The sequence below is a fragment of the Oncorhynchus clarkii genome, chromosome 28 (genome assembly GCF_045791955.1).
Source record: "Oncorhynchus clarkii lewisi isolate Uvic-CL-2024 chromosome 28, UVic_Ocla_1.0, whole genome shotgun sequence".
In the NCBI taxonomy this organism is placed as follows: domain Eukaryota; kingdom Metazoa; phylum Chordata; class Actinopteri; order Salmoniformes; family Salmonidae; genus Oncorhynchus; species Oncorhynchus clarkii.
Window position 1 is genome coordinate 45,616,735 of NC_092174.1, and position 22,500 is coordinate 45,639,234.

The following is a 22,500-nucleotide window of genomic DNA, read 5'->3' on the forward strand; positions in this document are numbered from 1 at the left end:
TCCCTACCCCCTCCCTCTCTCTTTCCCTACCTCTCTCTCTCTCTCTTTCCCTACCTCTCTCTCTCTTTCCCTACCTCTCTCTCTCTTTCCCTACCCCCTCCCTCTCTTCTTCCCTACCCCTCCCTCTCTCTCTTTCCCTACCTCTCTCTCTCTTCCCCTACCTCTCTCTCTCTCTTTCCCTACCTCTCTCTCTCTTTCTCTACCTCTCTCTCTCTCTTTCCCTACCTCTCTCTCTCTTTCCCTACCACCCTCTCTCTCTTTCCCTACCCCCCTCTCTCTCTTTCCCTACCCCCCCCTCTCTCTCTCTCGCTCTCTCTTTCTCTATCCCTACCCCCTCTCTCTCTCTCTTTCCCTCCCTCTCTCTCTCTTTCCCTACCTTTCTCTCTCTTTCCCTACCCCCTCCCTCTCTCTTTCCCTACCCCCTCCCTCTCTCTCTTTCCCTACCTCTCTCTCTCTTTCCCTACCCCCTCCCTCTCTTCTTCCCTACCCCTCCCTCTCTCTCTTTCCCTACCTTTCTCTCTCTTTCCCTACCTCTCTCTCTCTCTTTCCCTACCCCCTCCCTCTCTCTTTCCCTACCCCCTCCCTCTCTCTCTTTCCCTACCTCTCTCTCTCTTCCCCTTCTCTCCCTGTCTCACACACTAAAGGTGCGTGGGTCAGCTGTTTGTCCAACCGCCCGACTATATGTGATAAAGTACAAATCTGAGGCCCGAACCTCTAATATAGAAAATGTGCTGTAAACATCAGTCAGAGGAGGCTGAATGATTTGTTGACATGGAGTGCAGGAGTTTTCTGCCTGATCCAGATCAGCTTTGTTTCTGCTTATAATATGCAACATTTTGGTTCACTATTTGTTAGTCATCTTGTCTCTAATTAGATACATACAGCTTCTCTACTGTCATTACAGTGCCTTGCGAAAGTATTCGGCCCCCTTGAACTTTGCGACCTTTTGCCACATTTCAGGCTTCAAACATAAAGATATAAAACTGTATTTTTTTGTGAAGAATCAACAACAAGTGGGACACAATCATGAAGTGGAACGACATTTATTGGATATTTCAAACTTTTTTAACAAATCAAAAACTGAAAAATTAGGCGTGCAAAATTATTCAGCCCCTTTACTTTCAGTGCAGCAAACTCTCTCCAGAAGTTCAGTGAGGATCTCTGAATGATCCAATGTTGACCTAAATGACTAATGATGATAAATACAATCCACCTGTGTTAGTCATCTTGTCTCTAATTAGATACATACAGCTTCTCTACTGTCATTACATGTTGCCCCAGAAGACTGAAGAAACCCCTGCTCTCCAGAATAATGTCATACATGATAGAATGGATGTTTCCATCTAGTTGATATCGGTAACGTTTTCTCTGTCGTCACTGCTTCTTTCACAGACCAAAGAGGTTTAGGGGACCGGGGAGAAAAATCAGTTTGACTGGTTGTAAGGACATAGAAGGCTGTGAAACCGACCCAACATGTTTCTGATAAGATTTCAGTTCAGCTTGGAAGTATATTTTATGTGGTTGAAATATTGCCAGCTGTTATGATGTTGATAAAGACAACACCTTTACATACATTAGACTACTGTTCTGGTCCTCTCTTCTATAACTCTTCTATAACAGACTACTGTTCTGGTACTCTCTTCTATAACATTAGACTACTGTTCTGGTCCTCTCTTCTATAACTCTTCTATAACAGACTACTGTTCTGGTCCTCTCTTCTATAACATTAGACTACTGTTCTGGTCCTCTCTTCTATAACAGACTACTGTTCTGGTCCTCTCTTCTATAACAGACTACTGTTCTGGTACTCTCTTCTATAACAGACTACTGTTCTGGTCCTCTCTTCTATAACAGACTACTGTTCTGGTCCTCTCTTCTATAACAGACTACTGTTCTGGTACTCTCTTCTATAACATTATCAGATCAGGGATATTGTCTCTGCGTATTGAAACAGGTCAGATCAGGGATATTGTCTCTGAGTATTGAAACAGGTCAGATCAGGGATATTGCCTCTGTGTATTGAAACAGGTGAGATCAGGGATATTGTCTCTGAGTATTGAAACAGGTCAGATCAGGGATATTGTCTCTGAGTATTGAAACAGGTCAGATCAGGGATATTGTCTCTGAGTATTGAAACAGGTCAGATCAGGGATATTATCTTTGAGTATTGAAACAGGTCAGATCAGGGATATTGCCTCTGCGTATTGAAACAGGTCAGATCAGGGATATTGTCTCTGAGTATTGAAACAGGTAAGATCAGGGATATTGTCTCTGAGTATTGAAACAGGTCAGATCAGGGATATTGTCTCTGAGTATTGAAACAGGTCAGATCAGGGATATTATCTCTGAGTATTGAAACAGGTCAGATCAGGGATATTGCCTCTGCGTATTGAAACAGGTCAGATCAGGGATATTATCTCTGAGTATTGAAACAGGTCAGATCAGGGATATTGTCTCTGCGTATTGAAACAGGTCAGATCAGGGATATTGCCTCTGAGTATTGAAACAGATCGAATCCCCGAGTTGACAAGGTAAAAATCTGTCGTTCTGCCCCTGAACAAGGCAGTTAACTCACTGTTCCTAGGCCGTCATTGTAAATAATAATTTGTTCTTAACTGACTTGCCTAGTTAAATAAAGGATAAATAAATAAACATATTTTTAAAGATGTATGTATATTCTTTTACTGCTCTAGGGATATAATTATTGTTTGGATAACCTTATTAACTATAATGTATTGATTTTTACCTTACATTGTTTCACTCTTTATGCGATGTGCAATGCAGAGAACACCAGAACAAAAATTATAATTTAATTACCACAGTGAATTATTGTAATGTTTGTTTATTTGTCAATTAATCCCATAAGGGACTTTTTTTAAATGATTCATTAATTCAACATTTCATTCACAAATTATACACACATTATATACACACTAGTGACTTCTCCCCTCGTCTAGCTAGAAGTGACTTCTCCCCTCGTCTAGCTAGAAGTGAATTCTCCCCTCGTCTAGCTAGAAGTGACTTCTCTCCGTCGTCTGGCTAGAAGGGACTTTTCTCCCTCGTCTGGCTAGAAGTGAATTCTCCCCTCGTCTAGCTAGAAGTGAATTCTCCCCTCGTCTAGCTAGAAGTGACTTCTCCCCTCATCTAGCTAGAAGTGAATTCTCCCCTCGTCTAGCTAGAAGTGAATTCTCCCCTCGTCTAGCTAGAAGTGAATTCTCCCTTTGTATGGCTAGAAGTGAATTCTCCCTTTGTCTGGCTAGAAGTGAATTCTCCCTTTGTCTGGCTAGAAGTGAATTCTCCCTTTGTCTGGCTAGAAGTGAATTCTCCCTTTGTCTGGCTAGAAGTGAATTCTCCCTTTGTCTGGCTAGAGCAGGAAGTGTGAATCAGTGTGAAGACATCTGGTAGAGCAGGTCCTTTATAATTCATCATCATCCTCACTCACTGACAGGAGGAAAAGAGGGAGAGAGAGAGAGAAAGGAAGGTGGGAGAGAATTTAAAAGACAGGGAGGGAGGGAGGGAGGGAGGGAGGGAGGGAGGGAGAGAGAGAGAGAGAGAGAGAGAGAGAGAGAGAGAGAGAGAGAGAGAGAGAGAGAATAAACAGCCCCAGACAGAGACTGTCTCCTCTACTCAGTGACACTGCACACGGTTGTACACCTGAGAAGTACACCTGAGAAGTACACCTGGGCTTCACTCTGCCAGATGGAAACAAGGAACACTTTTAGATTGTGGTTTAATGAGCGAGTGACACTTGCAGACTGGCTCAGGGGGCTGACACAGAAAGGACGAGTACAACCCCAGTACAGGATGAGATAAAATGACACGCTGTAGATATATCTTTTCAACATTACTTTTTCCTAAGCATCGTGGGTAACCTACGGTAAACCAACAGTATAACTTTATATAAGCATGTAAGAACATGGCTTCTTATGTATTATATATATATATATATACACTGCTCATAAAAATAAAGGGAACACATAAACATCACAATGTAACTCCGAGTCAATCACACTTCTGTGAAATCAAACTGTCCACTTAGGAAGCAACACTGATTGACAATAAATTTCACATGCTGTTGTGCAAATGGAATAGACAACAGGTGGAAATTATAGGCAATTAGCAAGACAACCCAAATAAAGGAGTGGTTCTGCAGGTGGGGACCACAGACCACTTCTCAGTTCCCATGCTTCCTGGCTGATTTTTTTGGTCACTTTTGAATGGTGGCGGTGCTTTCACTCTAGTGGTAGCATGAGACGGAGTCTACAACCCACACAAGTGGCTCAGGTAGTGCAGCTCATCCAGGATGGCACATCAATGCGAGCTGTGGCAAGAAGGTTTGCTGTGTCTGTCAGCGTAGTGTCCAGAGCATGGAGGCGCTACCAGGAGACAGGCCAGTACATCAGGAGACGTGGAGGAGGCCGTAGGAGGGCAACAACCCAGCAGCAGGACCGCTACCTCCGCCTTTGTGCAAGGAGGATCAGGAGGAGCACTGCCAGAGCCCTGCAAAATGACCTCCAGCAGGCCACAAATGTGCATGTGTCTGCTCAAAAGGTCAGAAACAGACTCCATGAGGGTGGTATGAGGGCCCGACGTCCACAGGTGGGGGTTGTGCTTACAGCCCAACACCGTTCAGGACGTTTGACATTTGCCAGAGAACACCAAGATTGGCAAATTCAGGTTCACACTGAGCACATGTGACAGACGTGACAGTCTGGAGACGCCGTGGAGAACGTTCTGCTGCCTGCAACATCCTCCAGCATGACCGGTTTGGCGGTAGGTCAGTATGGTGTGTGGTGGCATTTCTTTGGGGGGCCGCACAGCCCTCCATGTGCTCGCCAGAGGTAGCCTGACTGCCATTAGGTACCGAGATGAGATCCTCAGACCCCTTGTGAGACCATATGCTGGTGCGGTTGGCCCTGGGTTCCTCCTAATGCAAAACAATGCTAGACCTCATGTGGCTGTAGTGTGTCAGCAGTTCCTGCAAGAGGAAGGCATTGATGCTCTGGACTGGCCCGCCCGTTCCCCAGACCTGAATCCAATTGAGCACATCTGGGACATCATGTCTCGCTCCATCCACCAACGCCACGTTGCACCACCGACTGTCCAGTAGTTGGCGGATGCTTTAGTCCAGGTCTGGGAGGAGATCCCTCAGGAGACCATCCGCCACCTCATCAGGAGCATGCCCAGGCGTTGTAGGGAGGTCCTACAGGCATGTGGAGGCCACACACACTACTGAGCCTAATTTTGACATTACATCAAAGTTGGATCAGCCTGTAGTGTGGTTTTCCACTTTGATTTTGAGTGTGACTCCAAATCCAGACCTCCATGGGTTGATAAATTTGATTTCCATTAATAATTTTTGTGTGATTTTGTTGTCAACACATTCAACTATGTAAAGAAAAAAATATTTAATAAGAATATTTCATTCATTCAGATCTAGGATGTGTTATTTTAGTGTTCCCTTTATTTTTTTGAGCAGTGTATATATCTAAATGTCTCTTCAGCCGAGACGGCACGTGAGGTAACGCTGTCCTCTTCTCTAGATGTGGTAAACAGCAATGCATTAGAGGACTGTGTTCGAGTGTGTTTACGAGTGTGTGTGTGTGTGTGTGTGTGTGTGTATGTGTGTGTGTGTGTGTGTGTGTGGGGGTGTGTGGGTGTGTGGGTGGGTGGGTGTGGGTGGGTGGGTGTGTGAAGGTGATGTCAGGTGAACATCTGTCGTTCGATCAGAGTCTCATCACTAGAGATTTAGTCATCATGATGCAGGTCACACCCTCATCAGGTTTATTACAAGACATTATCATCAGGACACCTCTTTGTTTACTACAAGACATTATCATCAGGACACCTCTCTGTTTACTACAAGACATTATCATCAGGACACCTCTCTATTTATTACAAGACATTATCATCAAGACAACGTGGTGGCCAACGTTGATCCCTGATCTACTGGAGGAGCAGACTTCTATTCCAGCTCAGTAATATATCTACTGGAGGAACAGACTTCTATTCCAGTCCAGCAATAGATCTACTGGAGGAGCAGACTTCTATTCCAGCCCAGCAATAGATCTACTGGAGGAGCAGACTTATATTCCAGCCCAGCAATAGATCTACTGGAGGAACAGACTTCTATTCCAGCCCAGCAATAGATCTACTGGAGGAACAGACTTCTATTCCAGCCCAGTAATAGATCTACTGGAGGAACAGACTTCTATTCCAGCCCAGTAATAGATCTACTGGAGGAACAGACTTCTATTCCAGCCCAGCAATAGATCTACTGGAGGAGCAGACTTCTATTCCAGCCCAGTAATAGATCTACTGGAGGAACAGACTTCTATTCCAGCCCAGTAATAGATCTACTGGAGGAGCAGACTTCTATTCCAGCCCAGTAATAGATCTACTGGGGGAACAGACTTCTATTCCAGCCCAACAATAGATCTACTGGAGGAACAGACTTCTATTCCAGCCCAGTAATAGATCTACTGGAGGAGCAGACTTCTATTCCAGCCCAGTAATAGATCTACTGGGGGAACAGACTTCTATTCCAGCCCAGCAATAGATCTACTGGAGGAGCAGACTTCTATTCCAGCCCAGTAATAGATCTACTGGAGGAACAGACTTCTATTCCAGCCCAGTAATAGATCTACTGGAGGAGCAGACTTCTATTCCAGCCCAGTAATAGATCTACTGGAGGAGCAGACTTCTATTCCAGCCCAGTAATAGATCTACTGGAGGAGCAGACTTCTATTCCAGCCCAGTAATAGATCTACTGGAGGAACAGACTTCTATTCCAGCCCAGTAATAGATCTACTGGAGGAGCAGACTTCTATTCCAGCCCAGTAATAGATCTACTGGAGGAGCAGACTTCTATTCCAGCCCAGTAATAGATCTACTGGAGGAACAGACTTCTATTCCAGCCCAGTAATAGATCTACTGGAGGAGCAGACTTCTATTCCAGCCCAGTAATAGATCTACTGGAGGAGCAGACTTCTATTCCAGCCCAGTAATAGATCTACTGGAGGAACAGACTTCTATTCCAGCCCAGTAATAGCACACTTGATTATCAACTCATTAGATTTGATGAGTTGAATCCGGTGTGTTATTACTGGGCTGAAAACAGGACCCTGCACCCAGCAGACCTCCAGCAGGGTTGGTCAGCTCCAATTGTAATAGGTTTATACATTGTGTGTGATGTTTAACTGTATTTTTGTATACAACATTTGTATACAACATAACCCTAACATAGGTAGGCCTACACATATAACCCATGGGATATAGGATAAACTGTTAGTCTCTTGTGACATTCATTGGGACCTCTCTTTTCATCTACAAATGGGCTTTTAAAGCTTTCCATACAGTATCCGAGGACAGAAAACATCACAAAGAAAACAGGCTTCATTATTCTAAAATTAGACAGCACTGAATAATATTTTGCTATTATCTCTTGCTCTTCAAAGTTTTCCCCTCTAGGGACTGGAACTGTAGAATCTCTTCCTAATGTCCTCCCTCAATATGACCTGCCCTGTCCACTAGTCTACCACTAGTCTACACTGTCCATTTACTGACAGCTGGAGCTGCAATGTCACCCTCTTCTCTGGCTGTTATCTACAAAATGCATTTGGAGACTGTGTTATTTATTTACAATGATTACATCAAGAGAGCTAGCTGATAGGAAGTTAGCTAGTTAATTAATGATTACTTTAAGAGAGCTAGCTGATAGGAAGTTAGCTATTTAATTAATGATTACATTAAGAGAGCTAGCTGATAGGAAGTTAGCTAGTTAATTAATGATTACATCAAGAGAGCTAGCTGATAGGAAGTTAGCTATTTAATTAATGATTACTTTAAGAGAGCTAGCTGATAGGTAGTTAGCTAGCTAATGATTACATCAAGAGAGCTAGCTGATAGGAAGTTAGCAAGTTAATTAATGATTACATTAAGAGAGCTAGCTGATAGGAAGTTCGCTAGTTAATTAATGATTACATCAAGAGAGCTAGCTGATAGGAAGTTAGCTAGTTAATGATTACATCAAGAGAGCTAGCTGATAGGAAGTTAGCTAGTTAATTAATGATTACATCAAGAGAGCTAGCTGATAGGAAGTTAGCTAGTTAACGATTACATCAAGAGAGCTAGCTGATAGGAAGTTAGCTAGTTAATTAATGATTACATCAAGAGAGCTAGCTGATAGGAAGTTAGCTATTTAATTAATGATTACTTTAAGAGAGCTAGCTGATATGTAGTTAGCTAGCTAATGATTACATCAAGAGAGCTAGCTGACAGGAAGTTAGCAAGTTAATTAATGATTACATCAAGAGAGCTAGCTGATAGGAAGTTAGCTAGTTAATTAATGATTACAAGAGAGCTAGCTGATAGGAAGTTAGCAAGTTAATTAATGATTACATCAAGAGAGCTAGCTGATAGGAAGTTAGCTAGTTAATTAATGATTACAAGAGAGCTAGCTGATAGGAAGTTAGCAAGTTAACGATTACATCAAGAGAGCTAGCTGATAGGAAGTTAGCTAGTTAACGATTACATCAAGAGAGCTAGCTGATAGGAAGTTAGCTAGCTAATGATTACATCAAGAGAGCTAGCTGACAGGAAGTTAGCTAGCTGATGATTACCCAGTTGTTAGCTGATTATCACCAGGATAGTGGGGTTGATGCCCGGGACCACCCATGTGTAAAAATATACACGGCCATAAAAGTGTCTGATAAATGTCAGATGTATTTTAAATAGGATAAACCTAGCCTCAATACTGTGGTAAAATTAAGATCTGGGATTTATATTCATAAGTCAAGTGTATGTAAGTGTGTGTGTGTGTCTAGGTGTTATACCCACCCTGCAGTTCTAGCTACACTAGACACTTTATCTATCAAACTTGGCTCCATCTCTCCGTCTCTATCTGCTTCTCGCTTGGCAATAGGCCCCCATTGGATAATTTACCATATAGTACCGGGTGCTATTGTGTTAGTCAGAAACCTACAAACACACACACACACACACACACACACACACACACACACACACAGAGAAAACCTACACACCAGATGTCCCGCTTAGCTCGGAGTAATGCTCCGAAACTTTTGAGTAGTTGGAATGATCCCGCTGGGACGGGAGTGGGAGGGAAACAGATTGGGGAGATTGGGAGTTAAAAAGATAGAGGGAGGGAGACAGAGAAAGGGAGGGAGACAGAGGGTGAGGGGGGTGGAGAGAGAAAGAGAGGGGGGTGGAGAGAGACAGAGAGGGGGGTGGAGAGAGAGAGTGAGAGAGGGGGAGAGAGAGAGAGAGAGAGTGAGAGAGGGGGAGAGAGAGAGAGGGGAGAAAGGGTGGAGAGAGAGAGAGGGGGGGAGGGGGGTGGAGAAAGAGAGAGACTTGAGCTAATTTAGGAGCGATTGTCTTCCACCCTCGAAGTATGGAAGTACAGACTGACAACATGGTGAGTCTAGAGAGGAAACAGGGGAGAGGAGGAGAGGGAGGATGAGTTTGAACATAGTTGTACCAAGCACACACACAAGCACACATACACACACACACACACACACACACACACACACACACACACACACACACACACACACACAAGCACACACACACACACACAAGCACACACACACACAGACACACACACACACACACACACACACACACACACACACACACACACACAAGCACACACACACACACACACACACACACACACACACACACACATACACAAGCACACAGAGGACTAAGCACTACTGCTCATTAAACTATCATCACCCAGCTGCTACTGCTGTGTGTGTGTGTGTGTGTGTGTGTGTGTGTGTGTGTGTGTGTGTGTGTGTGTGTGTGTCCTCCAGGTAATACATAGTAACTCTGTCGAGCATACGTAGGGATTTGCTTCCTCTAATTAATTTGTCAAAAGTACATTTCTTCCAGTTGGCGAGTTGATTAAAAAACAATATTAATTTGAATTAACTAGATTCATAATTGAATTCCTATCTATTTGTAATTATTGCTCAGTCAAGTTTTAAATCTGGGATAGGTTGGATGGCTGCCTGGTGATTGGTTGAGACACATATATACAGGCCTATAACCTGTTGAAAATTAGCCGGCTGGCTAAAACCAGCACTTTTACTGAAACGTTGATTAATGTGCCCCTGTCCCTGTCCAAATAAAATATTCACTCAACTCAACTCAAAGAGTTTCAGCGGTGGGGTGAAGTACGTCTGATTAAAAGGAAGACATATGACTGTTGTTAGTAGGAGATGGAAAGGTGGTTACTAATGTCGAGCATCTCAATATGTTTTAGAGTAGAAAAAACGGTCCAATGGCCCCAGGAACGAGCCAGGTGGTTCAGTGACGAATATGAGACCCTGAGAGCTGCTCCTGTTCAGGGGGATAATCTGCTACAGATACAGTGAAATAAAAGTCCTCTTTATCTACCCCCCCCCCCCCCCCCCCCTTACCAGGTCCCATGCAGGAGACGGTGTTTGACTTCTGGGGGATGGTGTGGCAGGAGAACACTGCTGCTATCGTCATGGTCACCAACCTGGTTGAAGTGGGCAGGGTGAGTATTGTGATGTCATTCCCTACGTAGGGCACGTATTGGTCGTGGCTAGATACAGCTTTGGTCAAATTAACTGTTTAAAAAAAAGCTACGTTAATTCTCCTAACCTGCTGCGTACGTTCTCTCCTAACCTGCTACGTACGTTCTCTCCTAACCTGCTGCGTACGTTCTCTCCTAACCTGCTACGAAATGTCACCTTCTAGCCCGGACCACACTTATTATTAGGGTCGGCAGGTAGCCTAGTGGTCAGAGTGGCAGGTTGGCAGGTAGCCTAGTGGTTAGAGGTTTGGGTCAGTAACCGAAAAGTTTGCTGGATTGAATCCCCGAGCTGACAAGATAAAAATCTGTTGTTCTGCCCCTGAACAAGGCAGTTAACCCACTGTTCCCCGTTAGGCCGTCCTCTACACCCTGTTCCTTTACACCCTGTTCTCTACGCTCCCTGTTCCTTTACACCCTGTTCCTTTACACCCTGTTCTCTACGCTCCCTGTTCCTTTACACCCTGTTCTCTACGCTCCCTGTTCCTTTACACCCTGTTCTCTACGCTCCCTGTTCCTTTACACCCTGTTCTCTACACACCCTGTTCCTTTACACCCTGTTCCTTTACACCCTGTTCTCTACACACCCTGTTCCTTTACACCCTGTTCCTTTACAACCTGTTCCTTTACACCCTGTTCTCTACACAGCCTGTTCTCTACACACCCTGTTCCTTTACACCCTGTTCCTTTACACCCTGTTCCTTTACACCCTGTTCTCTACACACCATGTTCATTTACACCCTGTTCCTTTACACCCTGTTCCTTTACACCCTGTTCCTTGACACCCTGTTCTCGACGCTCCCTGTTCCTTTACACCCTGTTCTCTACGCTGCCTGTTCCATTACACCCTGTTCCTTTACACCCTGTTCCTTTACACCCTGTTCCTTTACACCCTGTTCTCTACACACCCGGTTCCTTTACACCCTGTTCCTTTACACCCTGTTCCTTTACACCCTGTTCTCTACACACCCTGTTCCTTTACACCCTGTTCCTTTACACCCTGTTCCTTTACACCCTGTTCCTTTACACCCTGTTCTCTACTCACCCTGTTCCTTTACACCCTGTTCCTTGACACCCTGTTCTCTACGCACCCTGTTCCTATACACGCTGCTCCTTTACACCCTGTTCCTTTACACCCTGTTCCTTTACACCCTGTTCCTTTACACCCTGTTCCTTTACACCCTGTTCTCTACACACCCTGTTCCTTTACACCCTGTTCTCTACACACCCTGTTCTCTACACACCCTGTTCTCTGCACACCCTGTTCTCTACACACCCTGTTCCTTTACACCCTGTTCCTTCACACCCTGTTCTCTACACACCCTGTTCCTTTACACCCTGTTCCTTTACACCCTGTTCTCTACGCACCCTGCTCCTTTACACCCTGTTCCTTTACACCCTGTTCCTTTACACCCTGTTCCTTTACACCCTGTTCCTTTACACCCTGTTCTCTACACACCCTGTTCCTTTACACCCTGTTCTCTACACACCCTGTTCCTTTACACCCTGTTCTCTACACACCCTGTTCCTTTACACCCTGTTCCTTTACACCCTGTTCCTTTACACCCTGTTCTCTACACACCCTGTTCCTTTACACCCTGTTCTCTACACACCCTGTTCCTTTTTCACCCTGTTCCTTTACACCCTGTTCCTTTACACCCTGTTTCTTTACACCCTGTTCTCTACACACCCTGTTCCTTTACACCCTGTTCTCTACACACCCTGTTCCTTTACACCCTGTTCCTTTACACCCTGTTCCTTTACACCCTGTTCTCTACACACCCTGTTCCTTTACACCCTGTTCTCTACGCACCCTGTTCCTTTACACCCTGTTCTCTACACACCCTGTTCCTTTACACCCTGTTCCTTTACACCCTGTTCCTTTACACCCTGTTCCTTTACACCCTGTTCTCTACACACCCTGTTCCTTTACACCCTGTTCCTTTACACCCTGTTCCTTTACACCCTGTTCTCTACACACCCTGTTCCTTTACACCCTGTTCTCTACACACCCTGTTCCTTTACACCCTGTTCCTTTACACCCTGTTCTCTACACACCCTGTTCTCTACACACCCTGTTCCTTTACACCCTGTTCTCTACACACCCTGTTCCTTTACACCCTGTTCCTTTACACCCTGTTCCTTTACACCCTGTTCTCTACACACCCTGTTCTCTACACACCCTGTTCCTTTACACCCTGTTCTCTACGCACCCTGTTCCTTTACACCCTGTTCCTTTACACCCTGTTCCTTTACAACCTGTTCCTTTACACCCTGTTCTCTACACACCCTGTTCCTTTACACCCTGTTCCTTTACACCCTGTTCCTTTACACCCTGTTCTCTACACACCCTGTTCCTTTACACCCTGTTCCTTTACACCCTGTTCTCTACACACCCTGTCCCTTCACACCCTGTTCCTTTACACTCTGTTCTCTACACACCCTGTTCCTTTACACCCTGTTCCTTTACACCCTGTTCCTTTACACCCTGTTCTCTACACCCTGTTCCTTTACACCCTGTTCTCTACACACCCTGTTCCTTTACACCCTGTTCTCCACACACCCTGTTCCTTTACACCCTGTTCCTTTACACCCTGTTCCTTTACACCCTGTTCCTTTACACCCTGTTCTCTACACACCCTGTTCCTTTACACCCTGTTCCTTTACACCCTGTTCCTTTACACCCTGCTCCTTTACACCCTGTTCTCTACTCACCCTGTTCCTTTACACCCTGTTCTCTATGCACCCTGTTCCTTTACACCCTGTTCCTTTACACCCTGTTCTCTACACCCTGTTCCTTTACACCCTGTTCTCTACACACCCTGTTCCTTTACACCCTGTTCTCTACGCACCCTGTTCCTTTACACCCTGTTCCTTTACACCCTGTTCTCTACACCCTGTTCCTTTACACCCTGTTCTCTACACACCCTGTTCCTTTACACCCTGTTCTCTACGCACCCTGTTCCTTTACACCCTGTTCCTTTACACCCTGTTCTCTACACCCTGTTCCTTTACACCCTGTTCTCTACACACCCTGTTCCTTTACACCCTGTTCTCTACACCCCCTGTTCCATTCGCTAGTGATTTGTGCTATTTGAGACTCGGCCTATGTGTACAGGACCTACAGGCCTCGCAAAACTATTCAAAGAGACCAAAGATAACCCTTGAAGGAGCTGCAAATCTCCACAGCGGAAATTGGAGGATCTGTCCATAGGACCACTTTAAGCCATACACTCCACAGAGCTGGGCTTTACGGAAGAGTGTCCAGAAAAAAGCCATTGCTTAAAAAAAATATAAGCAAACACGTTTGGTGTTCGTCAAAATGCATGTGGGAGACTCTCCAAACATATGGAAGAAGGTTCTTTGGTCAGATGAGACTAAAATGTAGCTTTTTGTCCATCAAAGAAAATGCACAAACCCAACACCTCTCATCACCCCAAAAACACCATCCCCACAGTGAAGCATGGTGGTGGCAGCATCGTGCTGTGGGGATGTTTTTCACTGGGTAGGAGGTTCACCTTCCAGCAGGACAATGACCCTAAGCAAACTGCTGAAGCAACACTCGAATGGTTTAAGGGGAAACATTTAAATGTCTTGGAATGGCCTAGTCAAAGCCCAGACCTCAATCCAATTGAGAATCTATGGTATGACTTAAAGATTTCTGATTTTTGGAACCCATCCAACTTGAAGGAGCTGGAGCAGTTTTGCCTTGAAGAATGGACAAAAATCCCACTGGCTAGATGTGCCAATTTTATAGAGACATACCCCAAGAAACTTGCAGTTGTAATTGCTGAAAAAGGTGGTTCTACAAAGTATTGACTTTGGGGGGGTGAATAGTTATGCACGCTCAAGTTTACTGTTTTTTTTGTCTTAGTTCTTGTTTGTTTCACAATAAAAAAAACATTTTGCCACTTCAAAGTGGTAGGCATGTTGTGTAAATTGAAATGAGACAAAACCCCCCCAAATCTTATTTTAATTCCAGATTGTAAGGCACAAAAAAAAATAATGCCAAGGGAGGGAATACTTTCGCAAGCCACCGTAATGTGTACCGTAATGCCGTCTGGTAAGTTGCTTTCGGACTTAGTGAGCCATGTGTCCCTATCTCTGCCAGACGCCATCTCTTCCCCCCCAACCCCCCTCACCCCATCCCTCGATCAGATAATTGTGAAGTGAGAGGAAACTGATTGATGGCGTTCGTTATATTGGAGGCGTTGAGGCGACCAACCGACTGACTAACTGACTGATTCACTGACTGACTGACTGAATGACTGACTGTGGTTACTGTAGACTGCATCTGTAGCAGGAGATTGCAGATACTACACAGACACCACACCATCAGGCAGACAGATGAACAGACAGACAGACAGACAGACAGACAGACAGACAGACAGACAGACAGATGAACAGGCAGGCAGACAGATGAACAGGCAGACAGATGAACAGGCAGACAGACAGACAGACAGAAAGACGAACAGGCAGGCAGACAGACAGACGAACAGGCAGGCAGACAGATGAACAGGCAGGCAGACAGATGAACAGGCAGACAGATAGACAGGCAGATGGACGGGCAGACAGACAGATGAACAGGCAGACAGACAGATGAACAGGCAGGCAGACAGATTAACAATCAGGTAGACAGACAGACAGACAGACGAACAGGCAGACAGACAGAACAGACAGAACAGAACAGACAGACAAGCAGAACAGAACAGACAGACAGGCAGAACAAACAGAACAGACAGACAGGACTGACAAAACAGACAAAAGAGAACAGACAGAACAAACAGGACCAACATAACAGACATACCAGAGGAACAGAATTAACAGACAGACAGACAGACAGACAGGCAGGCAGGCAGAACAGACAGACCAGAACAGACAGGACCAACAGAACAGACAGAACAGAACAGGACAGACAGAACAGGCAGGACAGACAGAACAGAACTGACAGACAGGACCAACAGACAGAACGGAACAGGACAGACAGGACCGACAGAACAGAACAGACAGAACAGAACAGAACAGAACAGACAGAACAGAACAGGACAGACAGGACCAACAGAACAGACAGAACAGAACAGGACAGACAGAACAGGCAGGACAGACAGAACAGAAAGAACAGACAGGACCAACAGAACAGACAGAACAGAACTGACAGACAGGACCAACAGAACAGACAGAACAGAACAGGACAGACAGAACAGACAGGACCAACAGAACAGAACTGACAGACAGGACCAACAGAACAGACAGAACAGACAAGACCAACAGAACAGACAGAACAGAACTGACAGACAGAAAAGACAGGACCGACAGAACAGACAGGACCGACAGAACAGACAGGATCAACAGAACAAACAGAACAGAACAGACAGGACCAACAGAACAGACAGGACCAGAACAGGACAGACAGAACAGACAGAACAGAACAGGACAGACAGAACAGACAGGACCAACAGAACAGAACTGACAGACAGGACCAACAGAACAGACAGAACAGAACTGACAGACAGAACAGACAGAACAAAACAGGACAGACAGGACCGACAGAACAGACAGAACAGAACAGGACAGATATTACAGGCAGGACCAACCGAACAGACAGAACCGACAGAACAGACAGGATCAACAGAACAAACAGAACAGGACAGACAGGACCAACAGAACAAACAGAACAGAACAGACAGGACCAACAGAACAGACAGGACCAGAACAGGACAGACAGAACAAACAGAACAGACAGGACCAGAACAGACAGGACCAGAACAGACAGAACAGAACAGGACAGACAGAACCAACAGAACAGACAGGACCAGAACAGACAGGACCAGAACAGACAGGACCAACGGAGCAGACAGGACAGGAACAGACAGGACCAACAGAACAGACAGGACCAGAACAGACAGGACCAGAACAGACAGAACAGACAGGACAGAACAGAACAGGACAGACAGAAGCAACAGAACAGACAGGACCGACAGAACAGACAGGACCAGAACAGACAGGACCAGAACAGACAGCACAGAACAGACAGGACCAACGGAGCAGACAGGACCAGAACAGACAGGACCAACGGAGCAGACAGGACCAGAACAGACAGGAACAGAACAGACAGAACAAACAGAACAGACAGAACAGAACAGACAGGACCAGGACAGACAGCACAGAACAGACAGGACCAGAACAGACAGGACCAACGGAGCAGACAGGACCAGAACAGACAGGAACAACGGAGCAGACAGGACCAGAACAGACAGGAACAACGGAGCAGACAGGACCAGAACAGACAGGAACAGAACAGAACAGACAGGACCAGGACAGACAGGACCAACGGAGCAGACAGAACAGAACAGGACAGACAGAACCAACAGAACAGACAGGACCAGAACAGACAGAACAGAACAGGACAGACAGAACCAACAGAACAGACAGGACTGACAGAACAGACAGGACCAGAACAGACAGAACAGAACAGGACAGACAGAACCAACAGAACAGACAGGACTGACAGAACAGACAGGACCAGGACAGACAGACAGAGTGTTGTTGCTGTTGCTAGGTAGAATAGTGACATTTCTAAATAGTGACATTTCTAAATGTAGTTGTGCGTCACCGGTAGTCCGTCAATTAGCCCTAACATGTTTTAATTACTATCTAAACGAAGTAATCATGGTAGATTCGATTTTGTTGGTCAGTCTCACATTTCTCTCCTCTTCTTTTTCTAAAAATGTGTATAATTACAGGAAATTAGCTGTAAGACATCTTATTTTGTTCTCCTCCCCACGGCTGAATGAGTAGAATCGCATTAAATTAGTTACAAAATCTGCCCTTCGCCCCATGGCAAAATGTCTAGAATTGAAGCAAGCTTGCTTTAAAAATGCAAGATTTTCTATACACCACATGGCAGATTTGTTCTATTTTGTATTTACAATTGAAATACGTAGTATGGATGTGGGTAGGCCGTGACTAACTGCCCCTCATGATGAGTTCATATTGTTTGGTCTCCACCCCCTCATCAAAGTGCTTTATTACTGATGTCCCGTTTCAAAACATTTCAGAATGGAAACAAACAGAATGAAACTGGGAGGGACCTACCTTAACGTGTCCAATAGAAATTCTTACTTTAGTGCTTTCACTATCTCTGGTAGATCGTTATACTGTTACCATCCACTATCTCTGGTAGATCATTATACTGTTACCATCCACTATCTCTGGTAGATCATTATACTGTTACCATCCACTATCTCTGGTAGATCGTTATACTGTTACCATCCACTATCTCTGGTAGATCATTATACTGTTACCATCCACTATCTCTGGTAGATCATTATACTGTTACCATCCACTATCTCTGGTAGATCGTTATACTGTTACCATCCACTATCTCTGGTAGATCATTATACTGTTACCATCCACTATCTCTGGTAGATCATTATACTGTTACCATCCACTATCTCTGGTAGATCGTTATACTGTTACCATCCACTATCTCTGGTAGATCATTATACTGTTACCATCCACTATCTCTGGTAGATCGTTATACTGTTACCATCCACTATCTCTGGTAGATCATTATACTGTTACCAACCACTATCTCTGGTAGATCATTATACTGTTACCATCCACTATCTCTGGTAGATCATTATACTGTTACCATCCACTATCTCTGGTAGATCATTATACTGTTACCATCCACTATCTCTGGTAGATCATTATACTGTTACCATCCACTATCTCTGGTAGATCATTATACTGTTACCATCCACTATCTCTGGTAGATCATTATACTGTTACCATTCACTATCTCTGGTAGATCATTATACTGTTACCATCCACTATCTCTGGTAGATCATTATACTGTTACCATCCACTATCTCTGGTAGATCATTATACTGTTACCATCCACTATCTCTGGTAGATCGTTATACTGTTACCATCCACTATCTCTGGTAGATCATTATACTGTTACCATCCACTATCTCTGGTAGATCATTATACTGTTACCATCCACACTCTCTGGTAGATCATTATACTGTTACCATCCACTATCTCTGGTAGATCATTATACTGTTACCATCCACTATCTCTGGTAGATCATTATACTGTTACCATCCACTATCTCTGGTAGATCGTTATACTGTTACCATCCACTATCTCTGGTAGATCATTATACTGTTACCATCCACTATCTCTGGTAGATCATTATACTGTTACCATCCACTATCTCTGGTAGATCGTTATACTGTTACCATCCACTATCTCTGGTAGATCATTATACTGTTACCATCCACTATCTCTGGTAGATCATTATACTGTTACCATCCACTATCTCTGGTAGATCATTATACTGTTACCATCCACTATCTCTGGTAGATCATTATACTGTTACCATCCACTATCTCTGGTAGATCATTATACTGTTACCATCCACTATCTCTGGTAGATCGTTATACTGTTACCATCCACTATCTCTGGTAGATCATTATACTGTTACCATCCACTATCTCTGGTAGATCATTATACTGTTACCATCCACTATCTCTGGTAGATCGTTATACTGTTACCATCCTCTGTCTCTGGTAGATCATTATACTGTTACCATCCACTATCTCTGGTAGATCGTTATACTGTTACCATCCACTATCTCTGGTAGATCGTTATACTGTTACCATCCACTATCTCTGGTAGATCGTTATACTGTTACCATCGACAATCTCTGGTAGATCGTTATATTGTTACCATCCACTATCTCTGGTAGATCATTATACTGTTACCATCCACTATCTCTGGTAGATCATTATACTGTTACCATCCACTATCTCTGGTAGATCGTTATATTGTTACCATCCACTATCTCTGGTAGATCATTATACTGTTACCATCCACTATCTCTGGTAGATCATTATACTGTTACCATCCACTATCTCTGGTAGATCATTATACTGTTACCATCCACTATCTCTGGTAGATCATTATACTGTTACCATCCACTATCTCTGGTAGATCGTTATACTGTTACCATCGACAATCTCTGGTAGATCGTTATATTGTTACCATCCACTATCTCTGGTAGATCATTATACTGTTACCATCCACTATCTCTGGTAGATCATTATACTGTTACCATCCACTATCTCTGGTAGATCATTATACTGTTACCATCCACTATCTCTGGTAGAACATTATACTGTTACCATCCACTATCTCTGGTAGATCATTATACTGTTACCATCCACAATCTCTGGTAGATCATTATACTGTTACCATCCACTATCTCTGGTAGATCATTATACTGTTACCATCCACTATCTCTGGTAGATCATTATACTGTTACCATCCACTATCTCTGGTAGATCATTATACTGTTACCATCCACTATCTCTGGTAGATCATTATACTGTTACCATCCACTATCTCTGGTAGATCATTATACTGTTACCAACCACTATCTCTGGTAGATCGTTATACTGTTACCATCCACTATCTCTGATAGATCATTATACTGTTACCATCCACTATCTCTGGTAGATCATTATACTGTTACCATCCACTATCTCTGGTAGATCGTTATACTGTTACCATTCACTATCTCTGGTAGATCATTATACTGTTACCATCCACTATCTCTGGTAGATCATTATACTGTTACCAACCACTATCTCTGGTAGATCATTATACTGTTACCATTCACTATCTCTGGTAGATCATTATACTGTTACCATCCACTATCTCTGGTAGATCATTATACTGTTACCATCCACTATCTCTGGTAGATCATTATACTGTTACCATCCACTATCTCTGGTAGATAATTATACTGTTACCATCCACTATCTCTGGTAGATCATTATACTGTTACCATCCACTATCTCATCCACTATCTCTGGTAGATCATTATACTGTTACCATTCACTATCTCTGGTAGATCATTATACTGTTACCATCCACTATCTCTGGTAGATCATTATACTGTTACCATCCACTATCTCTGGTAGATCATTATACTGTTACCATTCACTATCTCTGGTAGATCATTATACTGTTACCATCCACTATCTCTGGTAGATCATTATACTGTTACCATCCACTATCTCTGGTAGATCATTATACTGTTACCATCCACTATCTCTGGTAGATCATTATACTGTTACCATCCACTATCTCTGGTAGATCATTATACTGTTACCATCCACTATCTCTGGTAGATCATTATACTGTTACCATCCACTATCTCTGGTAGATCATTATACTGTTACCATCCACTATCTCTGGTAGATTATTATACTGTTACCATCCACTATCTCTGGTAGATCATTATACTGTTACCAACCACACTCTCTGGTAGATCATTATACTGTTACCATCCACTATCTCTGGTAGATCATTATACTGTTACCATCCACTATCTCTGGTAGATCATTATACTGTTACCATCCACTATCTCTGGTAGATCGTTATACTGTTACCATCCACTATCTCTGGTAGATCATTATACTGTTACCATCCACTATCTCTGGTAGATCATTATACTGTTACCATCCACTATCTCTGGTAGATCATTATACTGTTACCAACCACTATCTCTGGTAGATCGTTATACTGTTACCATCCACTATCTCTGGTAGATCATTATACTGTTACCATCCACTCTCTCTGGTAGATCATTATACTGTTACCATCCACTATCTCTGGTAGATAATTATACTGTTACCATCCACTATCTCTGGTAGATCATTATACTGTTACCATCCACTATCTCTGGTAGATCATTATACTGTTACCATTCACTATCTCTGGTAGATCATTATACTGTTACCATCCACTATCTCTGGTAGATCATTATACTGTTACCATCCACTATCTCTGGTAGATCATTATACTGTTACCATTCACTATCTCTGGTAGATCATTATACTGTTACCATCCACTATCTCTGGTAGATCATTATACTGTTACCATCCACTATCTCTGGTAGATCATTATACTGTTACCATCCACTATCTCTGGTAGATCATTATACTGTTACCATCCACTATCTCTGGTAGATCATTATACTGTTACCATCCACTATCTCTGGTAGATCATTATACTGTTACCATCCACTATCTCTGGTAGATCATTATACTGTTACCATCCACTATCTCTGGTAGATCATTATACTGTTACCATCCACTATCTCTGGTAGATCATTATACTGTTACCAACCACTATCTCTGGTAGATCGTTATACTTTTACCATCCACTATCTCTGGTAGATCATTATACTGTTACCATCCACTCTCTCTGGTAGATCGTTATACTGTTACCATCCACTCTCTCTGGTAGATCGTTATACTGTTACCATCCACTCTCTCTGGTAGATCATTATACTGTTACCATCCACTATCTCTGGTAGATCATTATACTGTTACCATCCACTATCTCTGGTAGATCATTATACTGTTAACATCCACTATCTCTGGTAGATCGTTATACTGTTACCATCCACTCTCTCTGGTAGATCATTATACTGTTACCATCCACTGTCTCTCCACTCAGCCCCTCTCCCTTACTCTCATCCCTCTCTCATCTCCTCTCATTCCTCTCTTCTACTCTCCTCTCCTCCCCTCTCCTCTCTCTTCTCCCTCTTCTTTCCTTTCCCCTCCTCATTCCTCCTCTCTTCCACTCTCCTCTCTCTTCTCCCTATTCTCTCCTTTCCCCTCCTCATTCCTCCTCTCTTCCACTCTCCTCTCTCTTCTCCCTCTCCTCTCCTCTCCTTCCCCTCCTCATTCCTCCTCTCTTCCACTCTCCTCTCTCTTCTCCCTCTCCTTTCCCCTCCTCATTCCTCCTCTCCTCCACTCTCCTCTCCTCTCCTTTTCCCTCCTCATTCCTCCTCTCCTCCACTCTCCTCTCTCTTCTCCCTCTCCTCTCCT

General features: G+C 43.8%; 1 protein-coding gene across 1 annotated transcript in view; it reads left to right on the plus strand.

The window, feature by feature from the left end:
* The window catches only part of LOC139386493 (receptor-type tyrosine-protein phosphatase mu-like), a 474,202-nt gene that overhangs the window by 402,467 nt on the left and 49,235 nt on the right, over positions 1-22,500 (plus strand). The window contains exon 27 of the mRNA XM_071132061.1: positions 10,455-10,552. Within this exon, the coding sequence (XP_070988162.1) occupies positions 10,455-10,552 (98 nt within the window). The remainder of the gene's footprint in view (positions 1-10,454; positions 10,553-22,500) is intronic.